Below are 20,704 nucleotides of genomic sequence, written 5' to 3'. Positions count from 1 at the left end.
CACTTCGAGAAGACATCTCTAGTGTCTTGGCTTATTTAAATTTCAGATTATTTGCTTGAAAATTGCAACTAGAGTTCAGAGTGAGTTTCTTAGTTGCCTAATTCCTCTGACAATAAACTACAGGAAAACTCCTTTTCTTTTTCAGAGGAAGTGGGGTCGAATGGCTTAATTGAAGTTGACTTTTATGAAACTGAGAACAAAATAAGAGGAAAAAGGCATGTTCTCTCCTGGTTCTTCTTTGTCTCAATTTGGCTAACTTACATTAACAGCAACTGTGTACTTAGTATTAGCTGATACTGGCACCAAAAAGCACTCTGTTCACTGCCACTGCTCATGAGCAGCCTTCTGCCCAGCCTTTCCATAACCTCTTGTGTACGACTGAGAGATGTGGCATGAGAGAATTTTCTCTATTTAGAATATTCCAAAAATAAACCTACAAGATAAAGCTTCTGCCCTGAGGCTTTACAATTGCCCTGGGGTGTAGTGTTGGTTCTCAACACTCTCTGCAGATTACCCAAATTACCCAAAATGTTTCAGTGGTTGTCACCAATAGGAACATCTTCCTGTGACCTGACAGAGTGATCAATAAGCCAGACCTTCATAAATTGCTGTATGCGATCCAATTGTGTTCTACAGCATTACCTCCTATTATGAAAGCACTGTTCAGCATCTGCTGTAGCTGAAGGGGAATGGGAACTCAGTTTCTGTGTCTGTTATGTGCTTCGTCCTTTCTCCGTAATCTAACTTTGTGGAAACATCACAATAGCATGCTAAGAACATGACGTTTTACCGTTTTGCAGATGATGATGATATTGTGGCCAGAAGGCTTAGGTTGATCTTCTGTTGGAATTCTAACCCACACCCATTTCTGACTCCAAAACCATGCCACCCACCACAGTTTGGGAGTGGGTCCACAAATTTTTTTATGCGGAGGACTATGCAGTAAATATTTAGACTTTGTGGGCTAAACCATCTCTGCGGCAACTACTTATGTCTGCTATTGCAGCATGAAAGCAGTCGTAAACAACACATGCATGAAAGGGCCTGGCTGTGTTCCAAAAAAATAGAAAGATTCTATGAAAATGCACAGGGGGCCTGATTTGTCCCTCTGTGTGAGCCAAAGTTTTAAGCATGCAATTTGGGACTCTAATGGTGCCTTTTAAAAAGTTCACTAATTTGAAAGATAATTTGCATTTTGCTTGTTTATAAAACATCTGAGTATAGTTTTTAGAATTTATTTTTAAAGTTTCTTCTTTTTAAAATTTATATTGTTCAACTCCAGAGAAACTTTCCTTCTAGGGGGAATGAAAACAGGACATTATAGGCCGGCGCCGCGGCTCACTAGGCTAATCCTCCGCCTTGCGGCGCCGGCACACCGGGTTCTAGTCCCAGTCGGGGCACCGATCCTGTCCTGGTTGCCCCTCTTCCAGGCCAGCTCTCTGCTGTGGCCAGGGAGTGCAGTGGAGGATGGCCCAAGTCCTTGGGCCCTGCACCCCATGGGAGACCAGGAGAATCACCTGGTTCCTGCCATCGGATCAGCGCTGTGCGCAGGCCGCAGCGCGCCTATCGCGGCGGCCATTGGAGGGTGAACCAACGGCAAAAGGAAGACCTTTCTCTCTGTCTCTCTCTCACTGTCCACTCTGCCTGTTTAAAAAAAAAAAAAGAAAACAGGACATTATTATCTACAAAATAAAAGGATTTATTTATATGGAAAGAGTTATAGAGAAATGAGGAGAGACAGAGAAAGAGATCCTTCCATTTCCTGGTTTACTCCTCAGACTACTGCAATGGCCAGGGCTGGGCCAGGCCAAAGTCAGAGGTCAGTTTCATCCGGGTCTCCCAAATCAGTAGGCACAAACACTTGGGCCATCTTCTGCTGCTTTTCCTAGGCCATTAGCAGAGAGCTGGCTTGGAAGTAGATTGGAACCAGCACCCATATGGGATGCTGGCATTGCAGGCAGCAGCTTTACCTGCTATACCATGACACTGGCCCCGTATTTAAAATTCTTAAACATGATTGATTGTTCTTATCATCTGAAACATCATTATGGTGGGTAGGGTGGACAGGCTTGTAGTTGAGTCTAGTTGTTTTGTACAGTCTCAGAATTTAATCTTTCAGCTCCATGGTTCTTGAATACAACCAAAATAGTTTCTTTCTATGGTCCAATCATGCGGTTAGCTGTGTTTTTGCCCTTTGGGTACAATCCAGTATTATAATTCACTTTCTGCTATTGGTAGGGAATATCAGCCCACCTTATTGAGACAATGTCAAGCCATTTTCAAATGATGACTTCAATTAGATCTTTTTTTTTTCTTTTTTTTTAATGAGACATTTTATTTCAAAGTAAACTCCAGTTTGTTAGATATTTTTTCTTGGCATTAATTTCTTTTGTTTTAGTTCTTCTGTTGTTAACTAAAATTCTTAGGCCAGTATGAACCCAAGCATTTCTTCTTATGAATGTTCCATTTGATAAGTCACTTCGATTCTGGTTTTTAGCAGAAGAGGACTGTTGAGAGCTCCTCCTCTCTAAAACCTGTTCTGCAGCCCATGGTCTCTGGGAGAAGGGTGTGTGCCTGAGAACAGAGGCGGAGGCCATCCCAGGCACCTGATGCTGCTGTGGACCATCAAATCTGCTGCTCTTGGTGGCTCCATTCTCAGACTGGGTTGTGTGAGTCATTGGAAAGGGACCACTTTTTGACCATTGGGGAAAATATATTCCCAAGGTGGCTTTCCCAGCTGACTACTAATTGCCATGGGATGGGAATTCTGGTGCTGGGAAGCCATCTTTCCCCAGATTTCAGGTACTCTGTGGGCCTTGACGGGGCAGGATGACCTGCTGAGTCTTGGGTAACAGACCACCAACTGTGAGTCCTGGTCCCCAAGCCTTTCTAGACCACAGGTAGGGGTTTCAATCAGGTGAAGCTATGCTGGCTAACCTTGTCCAGTTATAAAAATAGCAGAGGATTTATAAAATCAGGACTTTAACACACAGATAGAACATTAAAAACATTGAAAGTTTGCATGATTATTTTTATACAGCATTTTTGCCCTATTTTTAAACCTAACTCGTGTAGGCCTTCTTCATGATAATGAACCTTAAGTGATGGCTTCAGATGTGCTCTTTGTCTTCCCGGCAGCCCCTTGCTCCACCATGGCTTACCATCACGACAGCAGACGGATATTTGTGGGCCAGGACAACGGCGCTGTGATGGTGCGTAGATTCCCGGATGTCTCTGCATGTTCTTCATATCCCACCCCCGCGTTCACTTATGTCAGACAGCTCAAAGTTAGCAGTGGATGCCTGGTAGTTTGGCATAAAAACTTAGTTCAGTATAAATGCAAGTCTAAGTATGGCTTAATTATAATTAGCACTTAGTTTTGAACTAGTTTCAGGGAGCTCAGGATGCTGTCATGATTGATGACGTGGTGCTCAGGCCAGCCCATAAGGCACAGCCTCTGTAGCTGCCATCCCTCAGCCATGACACTGGAGAGCCTCGTGTGTTTAAGAGAGGAGGGGGAGGGACCAGCCATTCTGCCCACAACTCATATTTGACATTTAAGGCAATGCTTCTCAAACTCTTTGGTGAGGCCTTCCATTTATTTTAGACTAGTATTTTTATGTCTCTAATGGGGTGCATACATTTATTTTTTCCTTACTTCATGTAATATAATATTCAGCATTTTAAAGTATTCAATTCAGTTGATTCTTTTTTTTATTAATTTTCTATGCCATTTCCAATTTAACACCAGGTTTTTTTTTTTTCATTTCCAATTATCTTTATATACAGAAGATCGATTCAGTATATAATTAGTAAAGATCTCATCAGTTTGTACCCACACAGAAACACAAAGTGTAAATATACTGTTTCAGTACTAGTTATAGCATCACTGCACATTAGACAACACATTAAGGACAGATCCCACATGGGATGTAAGTACACAGTGACTTCTGTTGCTGACTTAACAATTTGACACTCCTGTTCATGGCGTCAGTAATCTCCCTAGGCTCTAGTCATGAGTTGCCAGGGCTATGGAAGCCTTTAGGGTTCGCTGACTTTGATCTTATTCCGATAGGGTCACAGTCAAAGTGGAAGTTCTCTCCTCCCTTCAGAGAAAGGTACCTCCTTCTTTGATGGCCCCGTTCTTTCCACTGGGATCTCAGCTTTTCTTTACTTTAAAATATCTGAGAGTGCTATTTAGGAAAAAAAACGGTTTATTTAGTGTACAGTTTTGGAGGTTCACAGTCCCAAGATTGGGCAGCCCCATTGCTTCAGGCATCTGCTGAGGAGGATGGTGGAGAGACGATCACAGTTGAGCTAGTAGAGACACAGGGAGCACACTCTTCATCTATTCTCTGTGTGGTCTCTCCTAATAAATCCACCATGATTGGTTCATGGGGTTCCACCCCAGCAACCAAAGCCAATCTAGTCACCTCCCAGAGGCGCCACCTGCAGATACCATAATTGGATCAGACCTCCACCCTAATCGATCAACCATTAATATTAGTCTATTAACATGAACATAAGATTTTGGAATTTAAATGAGCACCATTTGTTGAAAAGATTACTTTCCTCCCATTGAATTGAATGGCCTTGGTGCCATTGTCACAGAGCCAGACAGCTGGAGATCCAGGGCAGTTTCTAGAAGTGGATGTGTTGTGAGGAATTGTAGGGAGTTGGGGAGTGCTGAAATAGAGAGCAGTGTTGAGATGATCCTTGGGTTTATAGCCAGGAGCTTAGCTGCACACAGAGACAGAAAAGGTGTTGGTAGGGAAAGTGACAAGTTCAGCTCTGACAGTTACTCAAGCCTGAACTGCAATGGCTTGGTCTGCGCTGGGGGTTGGGAGATCTCTGAGCAGAGGTGTCAGTGGAAACTGCAACAGTGGCCGCCATGAAGCAGGAATGAGGGGTAGATTGAGAAGAGCAGAGGATACCTAATGCCTCGTTCTTACAATAACTACAAACTCTGTAATGGGTCTTTGTAGTTTTGTTCTAGAGGCATCTCGATGGATTGTGTATGTTTGTGTGTGTGTGTAGCCAAGAGAGCAAAAGCAACAAAATTTTGTAGTCAGAGAAGAGAATACAAAGCACTCACTTGTGGAGAAAGAACTGGACAGAAGCTCCCATTCTGGTCAGCGGCAGTTCTTTATTCCGTTTGATCTGATTCCCCCAAAGAAATGATGGCCTGAGGACGGGTCTGTTGAAAGAAGCAATCATATCCTTAAGTAGCTCCTTTGAAGTCCTTGGACTTGGGATACCATTTTGGGATTTTACTTTGCTTTGAAAATTAAGTTTCTGTTGTTTTTGAAACCAGAATTGTTTTCTCATTGCATGTGTTTACTTTTAGGAATTTCATGTTTCAGAAGATTTTAACAAAATGAACTTTATCAAGACCTACCCAGGTAATATGATACACACATGCTTGCATTCATGTGCCTGTAGATATACACACATGAAACTAGAACACTGTCTGTTACGACCAGAATTAGTTTTCCACATTAAGCTTTATTTTGTTCCAATTAAAGGAGAGACAATTAGCTGTCCAGAATTATTTACCTTCCTTTTTCTACTTACTAATTTCCAAAATTGTGTACATTGAATATATGTATGAGATTAAACTTAACCATTCTTCTATTAGCAGATATGTGCATTCCTTCCACTTTTTGATAACAGTGTAACCTATGTAGATGTGTGTATGTATCTCTGTGTGTATCATTTGTAGATTCATGTATGTGTATACACACACATGTATGTGTGTGTGTTTCCTTGACTATTACTCTGACTCTGATCCTATAATTCTGGTTGCTTCTATTTAAGACGAATTCTTGTGAGTGGAATAAGTGGTCAAACATCAGAAGTTTTTTGGTAATGAAAAACAAAACAGAGTTTTTTAGTGCTGTAGATTTTTGCCGACTGTTTCTTAGCGATAGCATGCAGTCCTATGGGTGGTGACTGAGAGTGCCTGCTCCCTACTTCTTCACAACCTTGCTGCCTTCTAAATGATATTTTACATTCAATAGTGTTTTCAGCTTGAAAATTAATGTAACCGTATTTAACAGCCATTTCTCAGCTCTTGCGAATGTTCAGGATTTGCCCGTGTTCCCAGGAGTCTTTTCTAACTGAGCTGTAAGCACTTTCCCTGCAACACAGCCAATGCCTTGGAACAGCTGCGGAATATGTATTTTTCCCACTTTTCACTTTGCCATGTAAACTTAAGTACTTTTAAAATTAACAAAAGCAAGTCGCAGAGTTATCTTTGGATTAGGATTGTGGGGCCAAAGCCATTTGACTAAGTTATGGGTCCCATCAGACCAATTAGCACAGAATCCCAGGATCTTCACCTGAAGGCATAATGGTTACCCTCATTTTTCCAACCTGGTTTTCTGAAATTTTGTATTTCATGCAGTGGATAAAGGCAAAAATTAGTCTAGCTGGTTTCTACATACACTGATTATATTGTTGAATTTGGGTCAAATAACAGGATATAGAAAAGAGAGTATGAAAATTTCAATAAGAAGGCCAATTGCTTTTCTTTCGATATTGTTTCATCTGCTCCAAGTTGAAACAGGAGAAAACAGGACCATACATTTGAATTTGGAGGATATTGGTTGTGGAAAGTGTTTTGTGACAAGTGATGAAGGTTTCTAATCTTGCATTGTTGAATAATGTACAAGCATTACATTGTTGTTATGGCAATGAAAACAACTTTGAATTGTCAGCTGTCATTTGCAGATTTATCTTTAAAATTATCAAGAATTTGTAAACCTTTTCTGCAGCATATCCCTAGGAATTTGGAGAACTTTTCTTATATGCCTGATTAATGTTTTGTCAAAAAGCAAATTCTTTAGTGAATTATTTCACTTGTCATTAATTCTTTGTCAAACTGCATATTTACATGTCTCTTTTTTTTTATGCTGTATTTTGGTTGTCAAAGTTTTATGAGCAATAAGGCAGCATATTTTTGGGCCTTTGCATTTCATTGACTAATAAATTTTTTAATACATTTGAAGGACTAATACTGGGGTTGCCAAGCTTTTTGCGGGTGAGTGTTAAAAAAATAAAATTGAAGCAACAGTAAGCATTACCATATTTAACCATAATTTCATAAAAGAAAAGTCACCTACAAAATAGCAGACAGGACATAACCTTGGAAGGAACAGTTCTTCTCACGAGAAGACAGTTGTCTACTCCCTACAACATGTTCACCATGAACTAGTGTAACGCTTAGTCCTGAGTTTGGCTAGGCTGTAGGTTTAGTGGGCTTAGTGGGAAACGTGGTTAGCGTAACACAGAACAGGTTATTAGAATTTGGGCATGTATTTAATTATTTAATATTTGCTTCTCAGTTTCCTTTTCTGAAAATGGGCCTAAAAAGAAGAAAAAGCACTAAGCCAGACATGAGTCACTGAATTAGTTACCATCTAATGGTAGTTGTTATTAGCTGAGACTTGGCTTATTAGAATTTAAGATCACTAGCTTTTAGAACATCCTTTAACTTTCAGGATCCTTCATGAATATTTATTTGTTTAAATGTGAATCTGATCTTCAGAGAGACTTGGAGGAGAGTCCCTCAGTTCTTCTGAAGTCGTTTGTGCAACTAAGAGCAAGGCCAGAGGCTTTTCTGTCTAGCTTCTGACTTCCTTCATCAGATTGGACATTTATTAAACACTTGCTACATGTACCAGATGAAGTAAACCTGATCCTGCTGTGGTTTGCCTATAGTTGATCTGGAAATATTTTAGATTGGGTAATGCAATACCTGCCTTATTCCCCACTATTACTTGTGAATAGAGAAACTTACAAATATTTTGTCTTTATAAATAATAAAAGGCTACACACAAACAGAAATTACTTTAGAAACAAAACACATTATCACTATTTTTGTAATTTAAAAAATTACAGCTGTTCCTATATACAATGCCAGTATTTTCTTTTTTCCCCTCATCATTACACTGATTTATTCTGAGCCCTGTTAAAGCTTTGTTGTACAGAGAGATTATAACATTTGCCCTTAGATCAGTTTTTTTTCTATTTAAAAATTTTGTAATGTGAACAGATTCCATGTATTTTGTATATACAACTTGGGAGCATAGTGATATTTTCTACCCCACCCTCCTTCCCACCCATGCTCCCACAGTTCCTCTTCCTTCCTCTCTTATTCCCACTCTTAATTTTTACAATGATCTACTTTCACTTTAATTTATTCTCAAAAGATTAACCCTACACTAAGAAAAGAGTTCAACAAATTTATGAATGAAAAACTGTTCCTCAATAGTAGAGACAAGGATTGTAAACAATCATGGAATCTCAACATGTGAATTTTACTCCTAATCATTACATTTTTTGGTATTCTAGTAGTTACCACAGATCAGGGAAAACATATGGTATCTGTCTTTTTGGAACTGGCTTATTTCACTAAGTATAATGGCTTCCAGTTGCATCCATTTTGTTGTAAAAGACAGGATTCCTTTTTTTACAACTGAGTAGTATTCTATTCTCTCTGTATATATGTGTATAAGCACACACACACACATCACAACTTCTTTAGTCATCAGTTGGGACTGATTCTATATCTTAGCTATCCTGAATTTGGCTGCAATAATCATGGGGGCACAGATAACACTTTGATATGCTGATTTCATTTAGTTTGGATAAGTTCCCAGGAGTGAGATTGCTGGGTCATATGGTATATCTATTTTCAGCTTTCTGGGGTATCTCCATACTTTCTTCCACAATGGCCGTACTAGTTTACATTCCCACCAACAGTGGATTAGGGTACCTTTTTCCCCACATCCTTACCCCTATTTATTTTTTATTGATTTCTGTATGAGAGCCATCATTACTGGGGTGAGGTGAAACCTCATTGTGATTTTGATTTGCATCTTCCTTATGGCTGGTGATCCTGAGCATTTTTTCATGTGTCTGTTGGCCATTTCGATTTCCTCTTTTGAAAAATGCCTGTTCAAGTCCTTTGCCCATATCTTAACCAGATTTTTTGTTTTGTTGTTGAATTTTTTGAGCTCTTTATAGATTCTGGACATTAATCCTTTATCAGTTTTAGTTTGCAATTTTTTCCCTTTCTGTTGGTTGCCTCTTCACTTTGTTGAGTGTTTCCTTTGCAGTGCAGAATCTTCTTAGGTTGATGTAATCCCATTTGTCTATTATTGCTTTGATTTTCTGTTCTTCTGGTGTCTTTTCCAAGAAATCTTTGACCATGCCAATATCTTGCATTTTCCCCAGTGTTCTATAGTAAGTTGATAGTATCCAGTTATAGATGTAGATCCTTGATCCATTTTGAGTTGGCTTTGGTATAAGGTATAAGGTAGGAGTCTTGTTTCATACTTCTACACATGGAGATCCAATTTTCCCAGCACCGTTTGTTGAAGAGACTATTCTTTCTTCAGGGATTAACAAGCTCCCTTGTCAAAGATTAGTTGGTTGTAGATGCATGGATTGATTTCTGGGGTTTCTGTTCTGTTCCATTGGTCTACATGTCCGTTTTTTTTTTTTAATGCCAGTACCAGGCTGTTTAGATTATAACTGCCCTGTAGTATGTCTTGAATTTGGAATTATGATGCCTCAAGCTTTGTTTTTGTTGTTTTAGATCGCTTTAGCTATTCTGGGTCTCTTGTGTTTCCATATGAATTTTAGTATCGTTTTTTCTAGATCTGAGAAGTATGTTGCCCATATTTTGATAGGGCTCTCACTGGAATTTGTAAATTGGTTTTGATAGTGTGGATATTTTGATAATATTAATTCTTCCAATCATGAACATGGAAGATTTTCCATTTTTATGTCTTTTTTCTGTTTATTTCTTTAATGATTTGTAGTTTTCATCATAGAGATCTTTCACCTCCTTGGTTAAATTTATTCCAAAGTATTTAAATTTTTTGTAGCTATTGTGAATCTTAGAAGTTCTTTCTCAGCTATGGCATTGTCTGTGTATACAAAGGCTAATGTTTTTTATGTGTTAATTTTATAACCTGCCACTTTGCCAAACTCTCTTATGAGTTCCAATAATCTCTCAGTGTAGCCTCTTCATTCCTTTATATATAGAATCATTGCCAGTATGTTGTAAAGGGCCAAAACACTGAAGTTATAGACAATTAAGAAAACATTGCTGTGTTAAAAAAAGACTATTGCTTTCCATGTGGACCTCTTCGACAGTTAAGGTTTTCCAGAACAAAATAAAATGATGCAAAAAAAAAAAAATAAAAACTACTTTCTGATTTATTATTTGTATCCCTGTTGAGTGTTCCTGTTTATGATCCATAGCTCCTGATAGTTTTTTTTCTTATTATTTAAGATTTACTTATTTATTTGTAAGAGAGAGAGGGAGAGAGAGAAACAGAGAGAGAGTGAGAGAGAGAGAGAGAGATCTTCCATCTATTGGTTCACTCCCCAATGGTGCCAGGCCTGAAGCAGGCCAAAGCCAGAATTCTCGAGCTTCCTCGTCTCCCACATAGATACATGGACCCAAGGACTTGGGCCATTCTCTGCTGCTTTCCCAGGTGCATTAGCAGGGAGCTGGAATGGAAGTGGAGCAGCCAGGGCATTGGCGTTGCAGTCAGCAGCTTAATCTGCTATGCCACAGTGCTGGCCCTGCTCCTGACATTCTTCCCTGGGGGTACCAGAGGGAGGGCCTGGAAAAGATCCTGTGGCGGTGCTTTGGGGTGGGGCAGATGGTCAAATCCTCTGGCAGAGGGTGACAATTTCTGTGCTAGCACCTTTTAGCTGTACACAAGAGGGTGTAGGCTGACGTCTCTGGCAGGCGGAGCCTCAGCTCTTACCCCATGTAGAGCTATTTCTGAAGATCCTCGGTCCTCCTGAAGAGCACAGCCTTCCCCCTTATCTTCCTGCAGCTCATCAGAACCGGGTGTCTGCAATTATCTTCAGCTTGGCCACAGAGTGGGTGATCAGCACCGGCCACGACAAGTGCGTCAGCTGGATGTGCACCCGCAGTGGGAACATGCTGGGCCGGCACTTCTTCACTTCCTGGGCGTCGTGTCTGCAGTATCCTTCCAGGTGCCTGCACACCTCTCTTTCCAGACCACCTTCCCTCAGTATTTAGCCTTGAGTAGGATTTGTTGTTAATTGAGATCCAAAGACTGAGTGATTCCTACATATTTACCTAAAATCCAAACATTTCTGTATCTTCTTTGGTATAAAATGTTTCTTAAAAATAATAATTAAATGCTTTACATTCAAATTGGAAGACTTTTATTGCATAAACAAGGAAAACAGGAATTAATATTGTAGAAATTGGTTATATGCTGCAGGCTCCACAAAAAAAATAAATTTTTGACCCTGGGATTCATAAATGGGCTATAAGGAGTTATGTATAAAATATGTTCCATGCTTTATGTCTGTGTGTATATATATAGAAGGCCCATAGTCCTTATAACACCCTTAAAATTACTTCAGAATCCACCCAAATGTTAAATATTATCGCCTTAAAAATTCCCTACTGTTATATGACATTTTAAGGGCCTACATAAACATATCTCTGCTTGCTGTGTATTGTCATGACCAAGATATCAGGACTGTCAACAATAAGCAATGTCCCACAGTACTTTCTCTCTCAGAGTTAAATGTCCGGCAGAGTAAAATTCTTTCTTTCCATTGAATGTATGCATTTAAAATGCTTACTTCAAATGAATGCCTGTATTTAAAGTGTTTACTATTAATGAATATTTAAAATGGTACTATATGCTTTAGGATCAAACAAGGGAAAATTGATATATTGTTTGCTAATAAAGCATTTCTGTTGTGCAACAGATTTATAGAAAATGGCACAAAGTCACTCTCAGGACCTGGCTCACAGTGTTCCTTCTGGAGTCTGTTTGGAATAGTAGTAGTTGTCCTGCTGTAGATAGTAGTTATCCTGTTGTGTGTGAATGACTGGCTTCCACCAATTTTTATGACCACAAACTGAGAAAGTAATGAATTGTTAATATTTTTATATATATTAGTTAATGTATTTAATATAAAATTAATTTGTCAATATATTTTTAAACTTTAATCTTATGACTATCACATATAATTGCCTTTTGAATTATGAACTTATCTACAATAAGTTAAAGTGAATCATCTTAATTTAAAGCTAAATCATCTAGGGCAAAAACAGTGGGCGTTTAAGTCCTGTGTTTCTTGTCAGCTTTATATTATTTATAGAGATATTTCATAAGTAGCTTTCTGTTTTCATTAGTTAGCACTTATACTCTTTTATACTTGATTGTTACTAATTGGTTTTATGTCTGTCTTCTATTTTTAATACCAGTTCCTTAGGATATTGCTTGGTATAGTAACAGGAACTCAATGAATTCTTGTTGAATGAATGAATATTAACTTTCCCAATAATTCCACTTCTTTTACATGAGTTTCCACTGGATATTTCCTTTCTTGTCAAAGTTTTAGGTTAGTGTTTATTCTCTTTGAAATGCATATTTTTATATTTTATAATGGACTAAAACAGTTATGTCTTTTATGAAGGGAAATTGCGGTGATTTTTTTACATTTTATTTAAGGTATACAAATTTCATGTATTTCATATATACAGATTCAGGTACGTAGTGACACTTCCCACCCTATCCTCCGTCCTGCCCACAATTCCCACCCTTCTTCCTCCTCCCTCTCCTATTTCCACTCTTAATTTTTATGAAGATCTTTTTTCAGTCTACTTTATACTCTTTTTAAAAAAATAAAAAGATTTATTTATTTATTTGAAAGGCAGAGTTACAGAGAGGCAGAGACAGAAAGAAAGAGAAGTCTTCCATCCACTGGTTCATTCCTCAGATGGCCGTGGCCGCAACAGCTGGAGCTCTGCCGATCCTAAGCCAGGAGCCAGGAGCTTCTTCCGGGTCTCCCATGCCAGAGAAGGGGCCCAAGGAGTTGGGCCATCGTCTACTGCTTCCCCAGGCCATAGCAGAGAGCTGGATCTGAAATGGAGTATCCGGGAATCAAACCAGCACCCATATGGGATGCTGGCACTGCAGGCTGCATCTTTACCCGCTATGCCACAGTGCCGGCTCCTACTTTATACTCTTTTATTTTATTTATTTATTTATTTTTGACAGGCAGAGTGGACAGTGAGAGAGAGAGACAGAGAGAAAGGTCTTCCTTTTGCCGTTGGTTCACCCTCCAATGGCCACTGCAGCCGGCACGCTGTGGCCGGCGCACCGTGCTGATCCGAAGCCAGGAGCCAGGTGCTTCTCCTGGTCTCCCATGGGGTGCAGGGCCCAAGGACTTGGGCCATCCTCCACTGCACTCCCGGGCCAGAGCAGAGAACTGGCCTGGAAGAGGGGCAACCGGGACAGAATCCGGCGCCTCGACCGGGACTAGAACCCGGGGTGCCGGCACCGCAGGTGGAGTATTAGTCTGTTGAGCCGCGGCACCAGCCCCTACTTTATACTCTTAAGATTAACCCTTACACAAGAAAAAGAGTTCAATACATAGGAAGAAGAAAAAAAAAAAAAAAAACCACTGTTCCTCAAAAGTTGAGACAAGGGCTGTAAGCAATCATTGAATCTCAAAATGTCCATTTCACTCCTATGCATCACCTTTTAGGTACACTAGTAGTTACCACAGGTCATAGAAAAAATACAACATTTGTCTTTTTGGGACTGGCTTATTTCACTAGGTATAATGGTTTCCAGTTGCTTCATCAGTACATACACTAAAATTGGAACAATACAGAGAAGATTAGCATGGCTCCTGTGCAAGGATGACACGCAAATTCAAGATGATTTGTTAGATACCCTTGACTGCTTCTCCTCAGATACGATTTTGATACTCAGTACGCTTTTGTTGGCGACTATTCTGGGCAGATCACCCTGCTGAAGCTGGAGCAGAACTCCTGTTCAGTTATTACAACCCTCAAGGGACACGAAGGTAGGTTATTATTCAACCACCTCATTTTGTGGTCATCCAAAATAAGTAATCTGCTCTGGAGTTTCATGAATTGTCAATTCCTCACCATCTCTCTGCTTTTAATTTGTTTGGCTAGATACAGGCATTAGAGAAAATTAAGTGAAGATAGGGCATTGAGTAGGTTTCATATTACCAAAATGCCTTCTAAACTGCTTATATGGATAATATTTTCCATGTTGTCTACATTTTGAAATTAAGTTACTGATTTCAGGATCCCCTTAAGATTTCTTATAAATTGTAATATGTTGGGAAGAATTATTGTTATTATTTTTTACTTTGTCATTTCTAGGACCTGAACAGCACCTGCTACAACAATTAGAAGAAATGTATGGGCTGACTCAGTCTCTATTTGGGAATCATACCCTGAGTAGAGACTGAGGGACAAGAATTCTTGGGTAGAATTTCATCACTTTTAGGGGGCAGTAAATAGGTAAAAATCTGTAGAGGGCCTTTAACATCCCGTTGGCTGTTCTGAATAGCTTGCCACATTTACATGCATACTCAAGAAGTCTCATTGGATGCTAAGCTCTAATGTAATGCAGCTTTTATGCAAATCACAGGATCAAATTCTGGTGTGAGTTACTCATTAGAAGCTTTGAGATGGAGGAACTGGGGATTTATTGAAAGAATTAAATATTGGACTTACTTATGCCACTCGCTACTGCTTCAACAAATTAAATGTACTCTGTGTTTTCTGTTTGGGTGAAAGAGAGTATATCAGATCAGGGACTCTGCAGGGGGAAGGAAGAAATGAGAACAGCAAACAGAATATTTCTGGGCAGGAAAGCAGAGGCCCCTGAAGAAACCACTTTCCGTTTATGACTAATCCTCTCATGACCCCCGGGCTCTTAAGGATTCTCTGAGTTGCTAAGGGAAGATACCTTCTGGTAACTACTTAGTCATTTTCAAATTGAAAAACTATGTTTAGCTGCCATTCTGCCTCTAGCTGAAGTGGATGGGACACAGTATTAGACAGCCAGAGAATTCATGCAAAATTGACTCCTAATTCCAGTTTTGCTGAATAATTTTTTTTTTAACTTTTCTTTCTGATTTTGGAAACTTTTTGTGTGAAACTGGTTTATATTGTTTTCTGTTGAATATGGCTTTATTAGTTTTCAATATTCTTACCAAAATGTATGAGATCAGTTCAATTTTATGATTTATTTATACCTTTTGTGCTAGGCAAATAGCAGTCAATTAACAATGAAGAAATTGAAAGAGAAACTGTATAAACCAAGTGTATCAAATTGGATAAGCTACCCCAAATAGAGGATGGAATGTAAGGTTTAGATTTTTTTAATCTAAATTCTTTGGCATAATTATGTGATGCATTTGCAGGCTCTCCCGCCACCTCCACACCCAACACTTAATTGAATTTTCTTAATCATAGGCATCTTGAGGCAAAATGCCTGCAAAGTCCCAGAGCCCTGAAATAATGTAGATTTTTATCTTGTATAAGGTAACCATAGTAACTGTATTGGTCGCAATATTTTTTTTTTCCAAGAGCTTTCTCTGAACTAACACTTCATATATAACTACTTTATAATAATTTATTGTGACAGTACAAGAAGAAATTTGTTTAAGAACCTTTGTATAACTATAAAAAGTAGTTTGATGGACAATGGATGCAGTGTGTCTTCTCTATGGCTCAGGATCATGTAGTTGACTGAACTGTTGTGCAGTAAAGATACATATTCTTATTTAAGTAACTCAGCTGGTCCTAGTTCTGTCTTCAGCCATCAGATGTACATGTCCTGATGCAGTCACACTTGATCTCTCCTTCCCTCCCCGCACCCCTCCTTCCTCTTTTCATATCCTCAGGTAGTATTGCGTGCCTGTGGTGGGACCCCATTCAGCGGTTACTCTTCTCCGGAGCTTCTGACAACAGCATCATCATGTGGGACATTGGAGGCAGGAAAGGCCGGACGCTGCTGCTTCAGGGCCATCAGTACGTGACCCTTTGTGGGGTGGGGAAAGAGTCAGTTGTCAGGGAACCAGGGAACAGCATTGGTGTTCGGCCATGACATTATGCAAGCCCCATCTTTTAAGATGCTGGTTTAGTGGGATCCCATCCACTTCTGTCTGCTTTCTCTCAGTCCCAAGTGACTGGTGCTCAGCAGAGGGTTTCAGTGGAGGATTCATTACAGGGTTTTCCTCCTCATTAGTCTAAGGGGCACTTGCCACTTTCTCTTCCAAGGGGTTGCCCTGTTGAAGTATCTTCTCAAGGAGGGTGTGAGTTAGATTACAGGTGAGAACACTGACCATGGAAGATTGTATGCCATGCAATACCAAGCCATTCTTGAACTGGTTGTCTAAACCGCTTTGTGTTCTACAATATATTTCATTCAGAAGTAATGTGTGGTCTGACCCAGTCGTATTTGCCTAAGTTCCAACATTAGAATTCCTGGGCTCTTGACTTCTGATCTTGAACAGAAAAGGAACGTAAAGTTCCTCCCCCACCCTTTTCCTTTCTTCTTTGTTCATTAAGCTGTAGCTGTTTACTGTAATCTCAAGCAAATTGACAACCAGCCAAGGAAAGGTTCCACACAAAAGTAAACAGGCCAAGAGGTGGTTTCCTCGGGCATCCAGGGGAGTCGTCTGACGAGCATGTAGGAAGGGGGCAGGTTTCTTCACCACATCTGTGTCTACACATGTGTGTGTGTTCACACTGCTGGTGATCTCCGTGGTGTCTGACTGTCACATGAATCGTACTCCAGCAATGGAATTAGATCCTGTTTGCTTTTTGTCTGTTTCTTGTCCATCTGAAAGAAATCATGGAAATTAGTATAGAAAATCGTGGTCCTCCTCTCGGCTCTGACCTGCAATTCTACATGTTTGAAAGCAGCACTCCTCGTTGTATGAAAACTGTGATTCTGTGTGATAGGTTATAGAATGTCCAAGTTTATATACTGGAATCCTTAGTACATACCAAGCAATCAGAGATAAAATGCCACTTGCTTATTCAATCGAGGGAAGAGCTGTGGGCATCAATGAAGGCAGTTCCTGTTTTTCCGTATTGAGACAAGTGACCATTCTGTGTGCTGTCTGCAGTGACAGGGTGCAGTCGCTGTGTTACCTTCAGCTCACAAGGCAGCTGGTTTCCTGTTCCTCGGACGGTGGGATTGCAGTGTGGAACATGGACGTTAGCAGAGAAGAGGTAAGATGCAGAGCAAGTCGTGGCGGGCCAGGAGAGGCTGGTCAGAGCCTGGCTTCTCGGTGTCCCACCCTGCAGGCTGTAAATGCTGACTGCGATGTGGACAGTCCCGGCTCTCACTGTACCACTCGCAGACAGCTGGCTGACAAGGGCCAGCATGTCAGTCTGCATTGTGTGCAGACTCATGAAGCTTCCGCTGATGACAGACAGCGTGTAGGCTGACTCTCGGCCTTGAGAGAACACGTTGAGACACACAGTCTCCCAGCGCATCCAGGGATTTGGACTGCAGGGGAGTCCTCCAAAGCACTCTAGGGCCCTGCAGCATTCCCGTGTGGAAACCTGAGACATTCTTCTGTGGCAACCTTCAGGGACATAGCTAGGCACTTGACATTTTTCCAGGAAAATATCTCTATTTCTCTGCTTTTGTTTTCCATGAAGTTCTGTCTCACTGAGTTCATGTTGACATATGGTCCTTTTCTGGCAACCTGATTTCCAACTTGGATGGGCTACTAACTGGTTTTGAGATCTGGTTTGGATAAGAAGTTTACTGAATTTCTGAGTGTCCATTCGCTCCTTCGTAAGGTGAGATCACTGAATGAGATGGCTAATGAAGCCTCTTCCAGTTCCTCAGACACTGGCCCATCTGCATAGTCGTTGTATTCTGTTTTGAGCGATTCTAGAGCGAACATTTTTGATTTTTTGATTTTTCATTGTATGATTGTTCAGTTATGTATTTCAGACATAATTCTGAAAACAGACCTTATGTATTCAGGGATATGCACATTTTAAGGCTTCTTATGGATGTCATCACATGATTTCCAGGCAGTTTCCATACTCACTTCTGCTATTATCTGTATTTCCTAAGTAGCATCTAAAAGCCTGTGATATCAATAGCAAAGGAATTGATTCCACAGAAGATTTTAGAATGCTAAGGACTTAATGACTGGTAGTTTTATTTCATGAACACTTATCAGGCACCTACAGGGTGGCTGGACGATCTGGAAACGTGGATGTTTGTTATAAATGTTTATTGATGTTGCATCACAGTACATACTGTGTTGTGTGCTGTCACAGATCAGTTCAGTGTTGCTGTCCTTTGTAGCAGTGCACAGCTCAGTTTGCTGGGTACTGTCAGAGCAGACACCATGCACTGGGGCAGACTTCCCACTGACCCTTGCCTATGTGCCTGCTTGTGTTGCCTCTGATTGTTTGTGAGTCTGCTTCTCACTGAATAAACCTTGCCCCAGGAGAAACAGTCCAGGGAGTTTGATCTTTTTAAAAACACAGTGACATTACTCATTTCCAGACATTGTGGCTGCTGTATTCTTTATACAAAGATCCTTGTCCTTGAGAGGCTTGTAGTCCAGTGAAGGAAGTAGGCTGCTCTATAAATAATACAATGCAGTGCATACTACACTGATGTACTGCTTGCTGGCCTTTCAGTAACCACAGGACAAGACCCAGTGGAAGAATTTCAATGAACTATTGCTGGTTAATTTCTCTTTTTGAATTTTCTTAAAAAATGGTAAACATATACAAAATTATCAAACTTAAAATTACCAAATTATATAATGTTGGATCAGTATTATATATCATAATTTCATTGCAAAAATTTATTTGAACTGTGTTTCATATTTGTTAGCAACTAGTTGTGTGTACCAAGAAACACTAAGACAGTATTCTGCTTCCTGAGCTTTCTTCAGTCTCATTCTGAAAGAGCAGAAAACCCAGAGGGACGATGTATTTCTTGAATAATGAGGGACAGACGTCTTTGGAGCTGAAGGCTACTGGTAGCATTTAACAGCTTAGATTCCAGTCTACTGCTCTTATCCGTGATAAGTTCTTTTAGAAAAAGTGCTTAGAAAGTAGAAGCAGGATTCCTACCTTCACTGTTATATAATTGTAGAATCTATTTGTACATCTAGGGAAAGAAAAAATAGTTCCATCAGTCAAGGTGCTTCCTGTGTGGGGGCAGTTCACTTCCTTTTACTCATCTGTAGGAGAGATGGGAGAGCAAATTGCGTTCAGAAGATGAATTATTTTTAGTAGGGTTTCTTTTTTACTAGTTGAGTAAATGTAGCACTAAGGCAAGCAACACAAATGATCTGTGAAGTTCTCACCTTGAGTTAGAGTTTTGTATAATTTATAGGATCTTGAAAGGCAGAGGCATGGAGGATTGATGGATTCTCTCACTCCATGTTACACATCTAGAATTTCCTCCTAAATCCTGGAGATACTGGTGGGAGCATTTCCAGCTCACTGTGACTATCAGCCACTACACCATCAGGTTGGAAACGAATTTGCTCCCTGCCAGACACAATTAAAGGGGCTCCTTTTTGGATATCGTCACAAAATATAAGTGGGCAAGGAACAGTAACGAGAGAAAATGAATCCTCGTGAAACAAAACTTTATTATAAACTGGAAGATTACTGAATGTCTTACATACTAGTGCAGTATAGAATAGAGCAGCGATTAATGGTTAGTAGTACAATGGAACTAGTGCAATTCTTGTGTCATCTTTGTTCAAATTAGGCAGATAGGAAAAGATCTAAACAATCAAGTGAAACAGTCATAGTGATCAGTTAGTATTCTCTTTCGTTCTACTCAGCACAGAACTTTTTTGTCCTTAAGTAACAGCATATAGCAGGTGGCTCATGATAGCTTAACTGAATCCTATTAAAAATTACTTGTATTTCTTATATTAAAATCTTTCAAAAGCCCTACTATTTATTATTTTGATTTGTTATTTGAAGTTGTTTTAAGCATATCTTTTCTTCTTTTGTGCCATTGTCTCCTCCAGCTTACCAAAGTAACATTCTTTCTTGAACTGTTAGACACCGATACCCTCCCTGAGGCAAGAGCTCAGTTCTCTTGGCCAACATCCCCCAGATGTTTGGAGTTCCCCATGGGGTGAAGTAAATGGGACCCATTTACAGAGGCTGTAAGAGTGCAGTGGGCATGCAGAGGGACCCGTGTTGGACTGCTTGATATCCCAGGATGTCATCTACTAGCTGTCCATGGACAGTTGCTTCAATCCCTGAGCCACAGGTTTTTTCCCCCAGTAAAATAGAGCTGATATTGCTCTGTATCTCCTGGATTGTGATGAGGACTCAAGAAATACATTTTGTGCTGTTTTTGCTCCATATGACTGTGCTATTACAGGAGATATAATTGGATATGTCCCTCAACATGAGACTGGGATATGGGGCCAGCATTGTAGTTTAGTAGGTTAAGATACCACCTGTGACATCACGTCCCATATGGGCAACAGTTCAAGCCCTGGCTGCTCCACTTCTGATCCAATTCCCTCCTGACGTACTTGGGAAAGCAGCAGAGGATGGCCCAAGTGCTTGGTCCCCTGCACCCATGTGGCAGACCCAGAAGAAGCTCTTGGCTTCTGGCTTTGACCTGGCACAGCCTGGACCATTGTGGCCATTTGGGGAGTGAACCCGTGGATGGAATATCTATCTCTCCCCACCCCACCCCACCAAAACCTCCCTGCAACTCTGCCTTTCAAATTTTTTTTTTAATTCTCTCTGCAATTAAATGTCTCCTTGCTGTTGGTAACACAACTCTGTGTCTCCTAATGTAGTCTCCTAGTGTTGTTCCCAGGCAGTGTT

The 20,704-nt window shown here is 40.2% G+C and overlaps 1 protein-coding gene and 1 non-coding gene across 2 annotated transcripts in view; both read left to right on the top strand.

The window, feature by feature from the left end:
- WDFY1 (WD repeat and FYVE domain containing 1) overlaps nt 1–20,704 on the top strand; it is a 56,333-nt gene that overhangs the window by 22,651 nt on the left and 12,978 nt on the right. The window contains exons 3-8 of the mRNA XM_062192876.1: nt 3,139–3,212; nt 5,348–5,402; nt 10,863–11,013; nt 13,778–13,894; nt 15,755–15,877; nt 16,981–17,086. Of these exons, the coding sequence (XP_062048860.1) occupies nt 3,139–3,212; nt 5,348–5,402; nt 10,863–11,013; nt 13,778–13,894; nt 15,755–15,877; nt 16,981–17,086 (626 nt within the window). The remainder of the gene's footprint in view (nt 1–3,138; nt 3,213–5,347; nt 5,403–10,862; nt 11,014–13,777; nt 13,895–15,754; nt 15,878–16,980; nt 17,087–20,704) is intronic.
- On the top strand, nt 13,656–13,758 carry LOC133768498 (U6 spliceosomal RNA). Its single transcript, XR_009866983.1, has one exon. It is a non-coding gene; the product is annotated as a U6 spliceosomal RNA (small nuclear RNA).

Source organism: Lepus europaeus, chromosome 1, assembly GCF_033115175.1.
Source record: "Lepus europaeus isolate LE1 chromosome 1, mLepTim1.pri, whole genome shotgun sequence".
Lineage (NCBI taxonomy): Eukaryota > Metazoa > Chordata > Mammalia > Lagomorpha > Leporidae > Lepus > Lepus europaeus.
Note: the sequence above shows the minus strand (reverse complement) of the source record. Positions and strands in the feature narration are given on the sequence as shown.